We start from the raw sequence: 13,670 nt of genomic DNA on the forward strand, positions 1-13,670 counted from the left end.
AACCCAGGGATCAAACCTGGGTCTCCTGCTTGGCAGGTGAATTCTTTACCAATGAGCCACCAGGGAAACTGAAGTATAATACATGGGTGATATTAATAAACAATAAAAAGCCATCTCTTGGAGAAACTGAGACTCAGAAACACTTATTAGCCAAAGTCACACAGGTGGTAACAGAACTAAGGCTGGAAAGGTAACCCTGGATCCTGTGATCTTCCCTAAACACCACGGTGAGGAGTGAGGACATGGAAACCCCATCTCAGATCTGACCACCAGCTGGCCCTTCAGCTGCCAACACGTGTCCATTCTCTCCCCTTTAAGCCCGGATGGTCTCACGTGCCCTGGACTGTCGTCTATAGTACCTTTGCTTACATTCTGATGGCTTTACCAACAGTACTCACCCTTACACAGTGCCGGTTGAGACTCATGAAGTAGGCTTTGTAACCGTTATTGATTCTGACCTTTGACTGGAACCATGCTGCTAGCAGGTTAGTTTTTCCTGTTTGGCAGCTTTCAAGAAGAGGTAGGTGAAGTTTTTTCACACTCACCTCAAGGTTTGGCCACTGCTTCTCCCCCCACTCTCCTATCCATCCTCCTCAGGCTGTCCAGCTCACATACAGCCTCCATTTGTACTGTTTACCCTTTGGTTTGCTTTTCACTGTTTATTCCTCACTTGTCTGCCATCCTCTGTTCATCCTCTCCTACCTCTGCCCAGAGCCCTTCAACTAGAGGGATCACTTCCTGCCCCATCTTTTCCCATCTCATCCCATACAGGTACCCAGTATAAAACCAGGACCTAGCATAGTCTCCGACTCTCCCAAGACCTGACCTAAAGCAGAAGCCAAAGACTCAAATGCCTAACAGGGGACAGAAAAAATTCTGAAGAAGAGAATGCACTTCCAGCTTACCAGGGCCATCACTGCTCAGGCCAGGGTGACAGCAAGTTGCAATTTTTCAAGAAAAGCCAAGTCTTAAGTGTTTTTACAGTCTCTCCTAATTTTAAAATGTTCAATCTCATTTCAAAAAAACTGTGTGTGGGCCAACCAGACAAGCCTGCAGTCCAAATGTGTTCTGGGTGGAGCCCCCTCCCTGCAGAGGCTGGCGGTGGGGGTGATCAGTTTGCTGACCTTCAGGAAGAACAATGGTTACCAAGGGAGCGCCAGCGGAGACACCCAGCCAGGGATGCTAGAGGGACAAGGTGCCCTCTGGACCCCTCTCCCCTCCTCCCAGCCGGGGACTGAGCTGATGCTTCTGGGCTGGAAGGAGAGCTCTGACTTCCAGCAAAGCCCAGCGCCCACACCCAGGACACACTGTGACAATAGGCACTGCACCCCAGGTGGTCATCCCCACCTGCATGCTGCAGAGGAGCCTGTCGGGGATCAATGTTTATTTTCATTTCAAGTCCACTGTACTTCAGTTTAAAAATGCGTCTTTCCCCCCTTTTCACTATTGTTTGCCTCCTCTAAAGCGCTTAGAGAAGTGGGAATTAGATGTCAGGATGTGGAAATGTTCTCCAAGTGCTGTGCGTCTGTTTAAGAGTCTGAAAGTAGAATCTGGGTGGGGCTCAGGAATACAGGGAGACAGACCCTTCCGATGTGGTGGAGAGGAAGGCAGTGCTGGGTTCCATGGTTGAAGAGCGGTCATCGTCCCGTATCACGAAAGTGCCTACATTTATTGAGTGCTTGCTATAAGCAGACATTTTTCTGTGGATGACTTCTTTTCACCCTCATAAAGATTTCACTGAGAGTAAGCATCGTTATCTTTTAGTTTCTAGATGAGGAACTGGGCTTCAGAGAGATTGAGTCACTTGGCCAAGGTCACGTGGCCAACAAGTTTAGCAGAACTGGATTCTGGCCCAGGTCTGAGTCTGAGTCCAGACTCTGAACTCTTATCCATCACCCAGGTAGTGCCCTTCTCTGGTGAGCTGCCTGGTTCTCCTGGCACTGCAATGTCCCTGGAACCTAGCATGTGTTTGTTGAAGAGATAGGTGACCACTCATCATATCACATAATCCCAGTAGCTAGTGACTCAACACATATTTGCTGAGCTAGCACTCTGGGCCAGCACTGTGCAAAGTGCTCTGGAAGCAGCATGGAATAAAGCGAAGGCCTGGCCCTCAGTCTAGAGACTGGAGACAGACAGCAATGCACACAGGTAAGATAGCTTCTGGTGGAAGTAAATGCGAGAAGAGAATACATGGTAGCCAGTGGGAGGATGGGAGGGGGGGGGTGAGAGGTGTTTTAACTGTGCTCACCTGAGGCCTCATAAAGAACCTGCGCATTGGGAGGAGTCGGCTCATGGAAAGTCTCCGAAGGAAAGTTCTAAGAAGACCAAATGCTAGCACTCAAGAAACAGCTTGAAAAAAAAAAAAAAAAAAGAAACGGTTTGTCCAAAGGATGCTCACTCCCCAACAGCTGGGGGAGGAGGCGCAGGGTGGGGGCAGGAGATGGAGTCAAAGAGGCAGGCAGAGGGCCAGGTCAGGCAGGACCCTGCAGGCTGCGGTCTAGAGTTTGATCTCCAGTGTAAAAGGTCCCCGTGTCGTGGGGAAGGAAGGCTGCAGGAGGACAGGGGGGGTGGGGGGGGGCCGGTCAGGTGGTGGCAGGTCCAGGCAGGAGGTGATGCAGCAGCAGACACAGAGAGAGGGGCGTGTTCCAGATGCTTTTGGGGAGGAGAAGGTAACAGCACTAAGCAGATGGACTATGGAGTGTGAAGGGGAGAGGGGTATCAAGGATTTTTCCATGAGGAGCTGGAAAAATAGTGGTGCTATTTACTGAGATGGGGAGAACTTGGGGAGAAAGAGATTTGGCAAGTAGGAAGACTCTGTAGCTCTATTTTGACTCCATTAAAATGAAGACACCTCTTATCCAAATGGAGACGGTGAATCGTCAGGTCCTTCAGAGCTCAGGAAAGAAGCTGGGGCTGGAGGTCAGATTGGCTCCAGGAGTTGTCAGTATGTGTGTACACATGTATATATGAAACGATGGATATATACACACACCGCATACGTGTATGTATACACACACATGGGCACACACATGTTCACGAGTAGTGTACATAGTAAAGTCTGGGACTGGGTCAGAGCCCTGGGGCGCACGACGGGGCTGGCGGGGAAGAGGAGAAGCCAAGGACAGAGCCTGGGAGGGAAGAGTCGGTGGCAAGAGCTGAGCCGGGCAGCGTGTGGAGCAGGAGGAGGCTGAGGGAGAGAGGAGGGGGAGTGTGAGAAGAAGCGGCTGATCCAGGGCCACAGAGCTTCCAGCACGGCCGCGGAGGGAGTGGGCAGGGCTTGGAAGGGACATTTCTTCGGGGGTGGGGGGCTGCTGTTTTACCCACCGGATGACGGTCGGCGTCCTTTAGACGCCCAGTAGGGCAAGAAGCGTGGGTAGACGGCAGGGGGAAAGAGCGCCCTCGCGGGGCAAGAGCAGGGAGCCGGCCGCCCAGGGCAGGAGGGACCCGTCCGGGCCTCTCAGACGAGCGCAGTCGTCGGGTGAGCCCCGGCCGGGTGTCCCCCTGACGATGTAGCAGCTGGCCGGGACACAGAGCAGCATCACAGAGGGAGCCTAACTCAGGCTGGAGCACCGGGGGCGGGGCCTAGTTTGCGGGTGCCAGGTCCTCCAGCACCCCAGCTCCTCTCTCTCCTGCTCGTCCAGGAGCCTGACCCTCTCAGGGCTGCAAGAGCGCTGTGCCCCACGCACCCTGACCCCCTGGGCGGCCAGTGAGTGACAGGTAACAGGTAACAGGGGGAGTGACAGGTAACCTGCGCACCGGGGCAGCGGGAACAGCGCTGGTCACTTGAGGGTGAATTCCTCCGGCTGTCGTTGTAAAACCTTTGATTCAATATATGTATCCATGTACTTATGGTCTATGAAAAAGAAGCCTATTTCTATCACATGTACTGATTTGTATCTGAATTACCCATCAGGCTAAAAGTCCTGGCTTAAGAAAACCAGGTAAGAAAAGTTTAAGCCTTCCTGCTGTATGTAAGTACTGTTTTTATAACTCTTATCAAAAAGCTAAATGGTTAAGGGAGAAAAGCATGGTAACCTCTACCAAAATACTAAAGTGGCAGGGAGCCATGAAAATGGGGGAAATTAGAGAATATTGTAGCCTTGGGAGCATCATAATTACTGATGACGATTTCTTTTCTTTTGTGTACTGACTGCAGAGAAACGATCAAGCGTGGGAGACAAGGTATGTTAAAGCCTTTCTTCTGATCATTTAGAAACAATCAGAAAAGCACATTTTCTCTGGAGAAAAGACACAGACAGGGAAAAAGCAGCATACGAGTGCTCTGGAGGCTGAGCCAGTCTGAATTCCTGCAGCCCATCACTCCCGAAAGGATTTTTCTTTCACTCTGAGTTAACAGAATTATGTTCTAATCGAGGTCTGTGAATAAGATTAAGGGTTGGAATAAATTAAGGACGTCCTTTACAAAAAGTAGGAAAGGCATCAAATTGCTTAGCACTTAGCAACACTTCAAGTTCAGCTATTTTAATAAATAGTTTGACTTTTGTTTAAAAAAGTAGGAGTGGGTGGTAGCCATCTGTTTTCTAAGATAAACGGGCTTCACCAATGAAGGCCCAGCAGACCGTGATCACTGGAGCAGGGAAAACTCGGAGAATTGGAATCTCCAGACAGAACTGCAGAGAGAGGGCGGCAGAGGGCCCGGGGCCGGTGGGCCCGGCTCAGACGGAGGGCAGGCGTGGGGAGTGAGTGAGCAGTGGACAGAGGGCGGGGAGGGGCGGGCCTGCGGGGGACGGTGAGGCGTGGACGGGGGAGCACCCTGCCAGCCTGCCGCCCTCTCGCCCAGGAGCCGCCATGCACTGCCCCCTCGGGCGCTGCTGCATCGTCTCAGTGGGCCTCGGGGTCCTGTGGCTCCTGTTCACGCTGGACGTCCCCAGGGGAGCTGAAGACGACCAGGCCAGGATGGCTGTCAAGGTCCAGGTAGCGGCCGTGCCCTCGCTGCGCGGGTTCGGGGTGGGGGGGTGTGGACGGCGCTCGCCTCTCTCACGGGAGAGCAGGAGGCTCCAAGGGATGGGTGTGGACCTGGCGGGACGCACTGGTCCATAGAGAAGCTGATTCCCCGCCCCCCACCCCCATATTGGTTAAGGTAAGGAAGACAGCAAGTACTGCGTGAGCCCTGGATACTCTGGCCAGTGGTCAGATGTCCTGATACCGTGCTGGGCTCGCTCTGGGGGCAGTGAGCCACTCTTTCCCTGGAGGAGCTCTGGGGAGACCACTATTGGTAAAGCCCATGCTTTCTATGTCAGGAGGACCAGGTGTTGCCTCTGCCAGTACCCCAGGAGGACAGCTACAGGAGAAGGAAGGACCTGGGACCACTAGAAGACTGGCAGAACCTCACCTCCAAATACCTGGAAAAACTCCAGCAGAGAAAGAAGAGTGAGTTCCAAGGATGGGAGGGGGTACCCTGGGAGTAAGAGAGTCAAGAGGAGGAGGGGAGGGGCTCCCTGGTGTCCAGCGGTGAAGACTCTGCGAGTCCACTGCAGGGGGCGCGGGCTCTGTCCCTGCCCAGGGCACCAAGATCCTGAATGCCATGTGGTGTGGCCAAAATAGAGGGAAAGAAGAAGAAGGTGGGGACTCAGAGAGAAGAGACAGGGAGACGAGAGGGCAGGGTGGCCGGGCATCCGCAGGCTGGGCAGAGAGTCCTTTCCCCGTCAGGGCACCTGGTCTCAGGGATGAGGAGCAAGGAGGGGGAGATAAAGTGCCTGCTCCTGGAAGACAGTCTGAAAGCACCTGGGAGGAGGGGGCCCTTCGGTCGGCACAGCCCGACTAGCCCAGATCGCAGCTCAGGGGTGCCGGGACCTCTGGAGCCACGCCGGCAGATTCAGAGCTGAAGCGGGGCTCGGGCTCCTGGCTTCCAGGAGAGGAGCTCCTTCCAGGAGACCTTCGTTAAAGGAGAGCTTTGTGAAGATGAGCTAGGTAAAATCAGAAGGAATGACAGTAAATGTAAAAGTAGCTAATGTGTGTACTGAGCACTTAAACCACAGGCAGCAAAACCCGGGCTCCAGGAAGCCTCGGAGCCGCGGGGAGCAGCGCCCTGGCCCTTTGGCATGCACACCAGGCTCCCGGTGACGGTGTCCAAACGCAGAGCCCAGGTGGGGGCCGCGCTCCCCACAGCCAGGGCCTGCACCCCACTCGGGGGTGGGAAACGGGAGCGGGGGAGGGGGGCGTGCGCGAGCCGGCGCCCCGCCCCTGACGCGCCACTTGCCTCCCCAGCGTGGCTGACGGTGGGCGTCTCCTCGCGGCCCCGGCCCGGGCCGGAGCCCAGCGGCCTCCTCTCCACGCTGCTCTCGCTGTTCCGCGCCACCTCGAAGGTGGAGCAGAAGCGCCTCACGGTGCTGGTCCACCTGGCGGGCGCCGACCCCGCCTGGCTCGGGGAGACCGTCCTGAGCATTTCCAGCCTCTTCAGCCCGCAGATCTTGGCGGGGCAGCTGCTGCTGATCCACGCCCCTCCAGACGCCTACCCGCCCGCGGGCGCCGGCCGGGAGCCCTACTCCGAGCAGAACGTGGATCACGCCTTCCTCATGAGCTCTGCCTCGAAGCTCTCGGAGTACTTCCTGCTGCTGGAGGACAACGCCTTCTGCGCCCCCAACTTCATCAGCCACGTACAGTGGAAGGTGGACACGCTGCGGTCTCAGCCCTGGGTCTTCCTGGAGTTCGCCAACCTGGGCGTCCTGGGCAAGCTCTTCCGCAACGGCGACCTGCCGACGCTGGCTCACTTCCTGCTCCTCTTCTACCGGGAGAAGCCCCTCAACAGGCTGCTCGCCCACTTCCGCGTCCTCCTGGCCCAGAAGGACCCCATCCTGTGCACGCCCTTCCTCTTCTACCACAGGGCCACCTACTACCCCCTGAACGACAGGCAGGAGGCCTCGGGCACACACAGGAAGAGCCCATACGCCCCTGACAACCCGCCGGCAGCCGCCTTCACCGACATGAAGGTGTTTGAGGTCCACTTCCCCTGGGAGGCCTACACTCTGGACGAGTCCTTCTTCTGGACCCACAGCGTGAACGCCGGCAACCACCTGACCGTCATCCTGAACCAGCCGGCCGACCTGAGGAGGGTGCAGGTGCTGACAGGCACCATTGTGGATGGCAAGTACGCTCTGGAGAAGGGGCAGGTGGAGCTGGGCTACGGGCCCGAGGGCACGCCGCAGCGCTGCTCCAGCTTCGTCCTGCTGGGCCGCCTCCTGGAGGGGCAGCTGGATCAGGAGGTCGTGCCCAGGTCCGTGGGGTACCAGGTGAGCTGCGTGAGGCTGCTGGCGAACGCCAACCAGACAGGCGGGCTCATCGTCAGGCACATTTACCTCTGGGAGGAGCATGCCAGAGGCGCGGGCCACTTGGGATGAGGACAGACCAGGAAGGCAATGAAACATTAAAATCTTGCAGTCATTCTAGCCTGAGTGATCTGGGGGCGGGGCGGGGCGTGCCAGGGAATGAGGGGCAGAGAGGGAAGACACTCTGGTGCCAACAAGACGCTCCACCTGCTCCTTCCTTTTTCTATCCAGACAAGGGACTCTTTCAGGCTCTCTTTTCCTGGGTCAGATGTAGCTTAGCCCAATTTGGGACAAGGCCCTGGTCGCTCCCAGAACCTTTCTGTTCCTGGGGTGCTGAGGTCAGCACAAGGACAGGGTGATGGTGTGTGTTCTCCCACCTGGAGGGGAGGGGTAGCCGGAGGGGAAATCATGGCCGGGCCCTGGAATTCACACAGCAGAAGCTAAGAAAGGGTTTCTCATGAGAAGTCAAACTCCCCAAGGCTCTGGAGTTCACAGACACATGCGCAGCAGTGAAATGAAGCCCCTGACCCCGTCTTCCTAAGCTGTTCTGTGGCGCCAGCCCAGTTCCTTCCTTCCCTCACAAACGACTGCGGAACGAACAGTTTGCCACCAAAGCATCACCTTCTCCTCGGTGCTCATGTCTCACCCCCACACCAGCTTCTGCATCCCAGCGCTGCTGAGACTCCTCCCTTTTCATAACGAGAAAAATAGTCAAACCTAGAGGGGTTTCCAGATCTCATTCTCCTTAACTCTCTGAAGCAATACACAGGACAACTTAAGTCTCCTTCTTGACGCCTGGGATTCGTCCATTCATCAGACTTACTGAATCCCTACTATGTTCCGTGTTTCCCAGGTGGCGCTGATGGTAAAGAACTCACCTGCCAATGCAGGAGACTATGAGAGTCGGGTTGCGGGTTCAGTCCCTGGGTCAGGAAGAGCCCCTAGAGGAGGGCGTGGCAACCCGCCCCAGTATTCTAGGCTGGAGAATCCCACGGAGAGAGGAGCCTGGCGGGCTACAGTCCATGGGGTCTCACAGAGTCGGACATGACTGAAGGGACTTAGCAGGCTCACTCTACTATGTTCCAGGGACCAAAGGAGCTCCTCTTGGGTTTAAGAAGTACAGGACCCCAACTTCATTGGGAGCTTAGGAAAGGCTTTCTGGAAGTCACGACATCTAAACCTGACCTACCAGATTTTCAGAGAAGAAAGCCAGGTGTTGAGGAAGGTTCAGGAAGATTTTCAAGTAAAAGAAATAGCATGTAGGGAAGTGGGCCAGAAGTGAGAAGGAGCTTGGCTCATTGGGGAAATCCACTCATTTAATGGGGCTGGAAGTGGAGGGCGCGCTGGAGTAGGAGTGAGGCAGAAGCTGCTGCAGCGGCGGGACTGAGAAAGCCAGTTTACAGAAGGCCGTGGGCAGTTCAGTGGGGGCAGGGGTGGTCTCTGTGCTGGGACGAACGATGCAGTGCTGGGACAGCTGCATGTCCACGTGCCGGGGGGCCAGCTGTGGCTCCTGCCTCACATTACATTAAAGGTGAACCCAGAATAGATCTAGACCCAGACGGAAGAGCTAAAAACTAAAAAACTCTTAGAAGAAAACAGAAGAAAAAGTGTAAATCATTGTGACCTTGGATTAGGCGATAGATTCTTAGATAGCACCAAAAGCACAATTCACCAAAGGATAAATAAATTGGTGGTCGTGGTTGGTGGTTTAGTCATTAAATCGTGTCCGACTCTTGGGACCCCATGGATTGTAGCCCGCCAGGCTCCTCTCTTCATGGGATTTCCCAGGCAAGAACACTGGAGTGGGTTGCCATTTCCTTTTCCAGGGGATGTTCCCAACCCAGGGATCGAACCCACGTCTCCCGCATTGCAGGTGAATTCTTTACCAACTGAGCTACCAGGGAAGCCCCAAATAAATTGGACTCTATCAAAATTAAAAACTTTATGGCTCACGGGATACTGTCAAGGTAGTGATAAGATGACCCACAGAATGGAAGAAACATCTGCAAATCATATCTGATGAGAGATGGATATCCAGAATATATAAAGAAAGCTCACACACAATAATAAACAGACAAATAACACAATTAAAATTGGGCAAAGGATTTGAATAGACATTTCTCTGAAAAAGATACACAAAGGGCCAACAAGCAAGTGAAAAGGCACTCATGGCTAGTCATCAGGGAAATGCAAATCAAAACCATATTGAAACGCCACTTTACGCCCACCAGGATGGCTATTTAAAAAACAGGAAATACATGTTGGTGAGGTGTGGAGAGACTGGAGCCTCACACGTGCTATTGGTGGTGTTTGGTCGTTCAATCGTGTCTGACTCTTTGCGGCCCCAAGCACTGCAGCACGCCGGGCCTCCCTGTCCATCACCAACTCCCGGAGTCCACCCAAACTCATGTCCATCGAGTCGGTGATGCCATCCAGCCATCTCATCCTCTGTCGTCCCCTTCTCCTCCTGCCCTCAATCTTTCCTAGCATCAGGGTCTTTTCAAATGAGTCAGCTCTTTGCATCAGGTAGCCAAAGTATTGGAGCTCCAGCTTCAGCATCAGTCCTCCCAGTGAGTATTCAGGGCTGATCTCCTTCAGGACTAACAGGCTGATCTCCTTGCACCCAAGGGACTCTCAAGAGTCTTCTCCAACACCATAGCACATGCATGCTTAGCAGAGTTGTAAAACGGGGCAGCCGCTTTGGAAAATGTTTTAACAATTCTCAAAATGTTAGAGTTACCATATGATCCAGCAGTTTCACTCCTATGTCCGCATGTACTTAAGAAAATAAAAACCTACATCCACACAAGGGCTTTCACATGAATGGTCATGGCAACATGGTGATAACCCAAATGTGGAGACAATCCAAAAGTCCATCCCTGATGAACGGGTGAGTGACATGCGGTGTGTCGTATGATGAGATAACTGCTCAGCCAGGAGAAGGGCTGGAACACTGGCACGGGCTGCCGCACGCAGGAGCCTTTAAGACACTGTGCGGCATCAAGGAAACCAGTCACAAAGGCCAGAGGGCTTACGGCTCCACTTGTGTGAGATGCCCGCAGTAAGCAAGTCCAGAGGGACGTGTGTCTGCAGGTGAGGAAAAGCTGGCTGAGGCAGTGGTTGCGCTCTGTGAACATACTGGGAACCACTGAATTGTATACTTTAAGAAGAGTGAACTGTGGGGTATGTGAATGATGTCTCAACAAAGCAGTTCCTTGTTTAAAGCTGTAGAAGCCAGGGAAAGGGTTTGGAGTGTGCTGGCGGCAGCAGGTCACAGAGCGCTTCTGAGCAGGAGAGGAAGCGGCTGTGGGTGCTTCGGGGAGGTCACCCCAGGCACCCCAGCGGGGTAGCTGGAGGGGGTCAGGATGGGGAAGCCCATGAGCACTAACAAGACGGGGACTTCCCTGGCAGTCCAGTGGCTGAGACTCCACACTCGCAGCGCGGGGGGCCCAGGCTCGGTCCCCGCTCAGGGAGCTAGATCCCACATGCCACGGCAGAGTTCACACACTGTTACTGAAACACAGAAAAAGGACCCCACATGCTGCAGTGAAGACCCAGCACAGCAAAACAAGGAAATGCGCACAAGCAAACGTCAAGAAAACCAACAAGACACGAGGGGTCTCAGTGCGGGCCGGGCACCCCGGCCCCTTCTCCCTCCCCGTCAGCCTTCTTTTCCACGGTAAATCAGAAACTAATCTGTTTTCCACATACCTCTCTGACTACTCACCATGGTCTCTGTCCCGGCCGCTGTTTCTCCAGCCATCCCTGAGCGGGGGACAGTTCCAGGGCTCTCTGCCACCTCTTCCTTCCGCCTTCAGTCAGGGTCAGAGCCGCACCTGAGGGAACGTTCAGGCACCGCCCAGGTCCATCATCCTCGGGGGTCTCCAGCCCGAGTCTCCACGTCCCTCGTCCAGCAGAAGACGCCGCCCTCCACCTGGCTTTAACTGGCACCTCAGCCCAGCATGTCTGAGATAAAATTCTTCAGCTTTTGTCTGTTTCTGACGATGGTTACCTTACCTACGTAAACTCACAATCCTAAAATGGGGCTTGGAAAAAATGGTCCGTAAGCTGCTTACAGCAGGATCCCCTGGAATTGCTCATTGAAAGTGATTTTGCCCAGCCCGGCTCGTCCTCCAGTCAGAGTGCTTCAACAGTGGGCCTCTGCTTCCCCCGCCTCGCCCTGGCCGGCCCCCCAGCCCCGGGTCAGCCTCTCAGACCGGCCGCTGTACGTCAGGCCGCAGGCAGCCCCTGTCACTCCCCAAGAGGCGCTGGGGAGCCTCGGGAGGGGCTGAGGGGAGGCTGCACGGGGGCGGCAGCCGGCAGCGGAGGGAAGCGTGTGAGCAAGGGCCCCGCGGCTCCCGAGGCCTCCTGGCCTGACAGCGTCCCCGGGGTCCAGGGCCATCACATGGCCGTCCCAGGGAGAGACCTGTCAGAGCGGGAAGGAGCGCAGGAAGGCGGGAGGCCTCCACGGCCGCGCTCCCGCCAGCGGAGACGGGGTGTCTCCTCCTCTTGCTGGCCGGCTGCTCTGGGGCCCGGCTGGACTTCCCGGACACCCCGTCATCACCCCGAGCCTGAGGATACAGGGCAGTCGGCTCCCTGCGGCCTCCATGCCGGGGGCAGGAGAACTGGGGGGTCCGACCTCTGGGGTCCCAAGTGGTCTCTCCTGTAGGATGCAGACACTCAGGGCCGCTGAGAAAGTGAGTGGGGTCCATGTGTGTGAGGACCCGGGACTCGCAAGAGCCCCTCGCGTTGGGTCCTGCTACCTGCGGGTCCCCGGGGCACTCCCGCCTGCAGCCCCTCCCTGGTGTCACCACCGCCCCTGGGCTCTTCCCCACCACCTCCACCCTGGCTGGCTCTGCATCGGGACCTGCCCTGCCGCCCGCCAGGCTGGCATGCCCATCGCCACGTGCTCCCTGAGCCGCAAGGGCCCCGGACTGCGCTTTCTGCCCCGGGAACTGCCTGGCTGTGCCTGCACCCTCGACCCCAGGCCTCGCGGGGCGCACGGCAGGCCCTCCTCCGTGAGCCTGAAGTCCCCGCTGCACCGTCTGCCCATGCCCTGTCCCCACCACGCCCTGCCTGGACACCGGGCTGGCCTGCCGCCCCTCCCTCTCCCCTTCCTCACACATGTCCTGTCTGCTCTCTGCTCTCGTGACCCCAGAAGACCACGGTCTGTTACCCTCTCAGCTCGGCTTCAGGGTTGGGCTCTTCTAGGCATGCTTGGGGTAACCTGTCAGCCAACCTCCCGGCTCTCCCGGCCCTCCCGCCAACCCAGGAGCAGGGACTGTCCAGGCTGGAAATCAGTTTCCTCACCTTGCCAAAGAGCCGAGACCGCAGGGGACTCGCTGCCTAAGTGTCAGGCTGTCACGCGCTTCAGTAGGCGGTCAGCGCGATACATCTGTTCACCTTCCAGCCCACTGGGGGCCTCATCGGGGTCCCTGGAGCTCAGAGTGGGCCTGCCCGCCTCCTTTCCACCCACACGCTGGCCTGTAAGATCAGGGGTGGTGCCGGGACCTCTGACCCGAGTTCCACGGGGCGCTGCGGCAGCAGGGGGCACGCGCCCACGCAGGGCTCCTGTGAGGCTGTGTCCGAGGCAGGGACCCCCTTCTTGGCTTCCAGGAGTGAGCCCCGCTCTTTCTCAGCTTGTGGGTTGAGATAGGGACGGTGGGACTGGAGGCAGGCCCAGAGCCTTTGGAGGAGGGCATGGGGACCTGCAGGGCTGGTAGGTCCATAAACTCGGGGCCTTAGGGGCCCCTGGCCACCGGGCTCGGGTTCAATCCCTAACACATCCAGGCCTTAAGCCTGGGTGCCTCCAGGCCCTGGCTTCTGTTCACCCTCTGGAAGCGGTCCTCTATGAATGAAGGCTCCCACTGCTGGAGAGAGGGGCCCTGGGAACCACTGGCTTGGCAGAGGCGGGGGTGTCCAGCCACCTTATGGAAGGCAGGGGCGAGTACCCTGCCTGGGGGGCCGTGAGCCAAGCCGTGGGGTGGCTGCTGGCACTAGACCCTGCGGGGGTCACTCAGCCAGAGCCAAGGGCCACGGGCCCGTCACTGACACTTTGCTCGTCCGGTTGGAGGCCCTGCCGCCAAGAGCCAGCCCCACCCGTCACTGCAGTAAAACGTCTGGGCCTCACTGCCAGCTGCCTGGCTGGGAACAAGGACAGGGCCCTGTCTGAGGCTGAGGAAGGGCCCCCTCCGACAGACCGCCAAGCTGCGGGGGGCTCAGGCGGGATGAGGGTATGGCCAGGAGGCCCTGAGGGGCGCGTTGTGTGTGGGGGGCGGGGTGGGGTGTGCAGCCAAGCCTGGGCTCTCGCGGACCGTCGCGTGGCTCCAGACACTGGGAAGAGTGGCGAGAGGTCTTGGCTGGGCAAGTTGGGATCATGAA

General features: G+C 56.8%; 1 protein-coding gene across 1 annotated transcript; it reads left to right on the forward strand.

The window, feature by feature from the left end:
* Window positions 1–3,616: 3,616 nt before the first annotated feature.
* Window positions 3,617–7,404, forward strand: LOC122452396 (alpha-1,3-mannosyl-glycoprotein 4-beta-N-acetylglucosaminyltransferase-like protein MGAT4E). The gene is made up of 6 exons (XM_043485959.1): window positions 3,617–3,720; window positions 3,917–3,944; window positions 4,160–4,185; window positions 4,805–4,938; window positions 5,265–5,394; window positions 6,232–7,404. Exons 4-6 carry the CDS (start codon window positions 4,813–4,815, stop codon window positions 7,359–7,361), a joined length of 1,386 nt encoding a protein of 461 aa, XP_043341894.1. The 5' UTR covers window positions 3,617–3,720; window positions 3,917–3,944; window positions 4,160–4,185; window positions 4,805–4,812; the 3' UTR covers window positions 7,362–7,404.
* Window positions 7,405–13,670: the final 6,266 nt, after the last annotated feature.

Source organism: Cervus canadensis, chromosome 13 (genome assembly GCF_019320065.1).
Source record: "Cervus canadensis isolate Bull #8, Minnesota chromosome 13, ASM1932006v1, whole genome shotgun sequence".
NCBI lineage: Eukaryota > Metazoa > Chordata > Mammalia > Artiodactyla > Cervidae > Cervus > Cervus canadensis.

Coding starts and splice junctions, on each gene's coding strand:
- LOC122452396 (XM_043485959.1), top strand. CDS start 4,813: ATGCACTGCCCCCTCGGGCGCTGCTGCATCGTCTCAGTGGGCCTCGGG. Junction 4,939..5,264: donor GGATGGCTGTCAAGGTCCAG/GTAGCGGCCGTG, acceptor TTTCTATGTCAG/GAGGACCAGGTGTTGCCTCT. Junction 5,395..6,231: donor ACTCCAGCAGAGAAAGAAGA/GTGAGTTCCAAG, acceptor TTGCCTCCCCAG/CGTGGCTGACGGTGGGCGTC.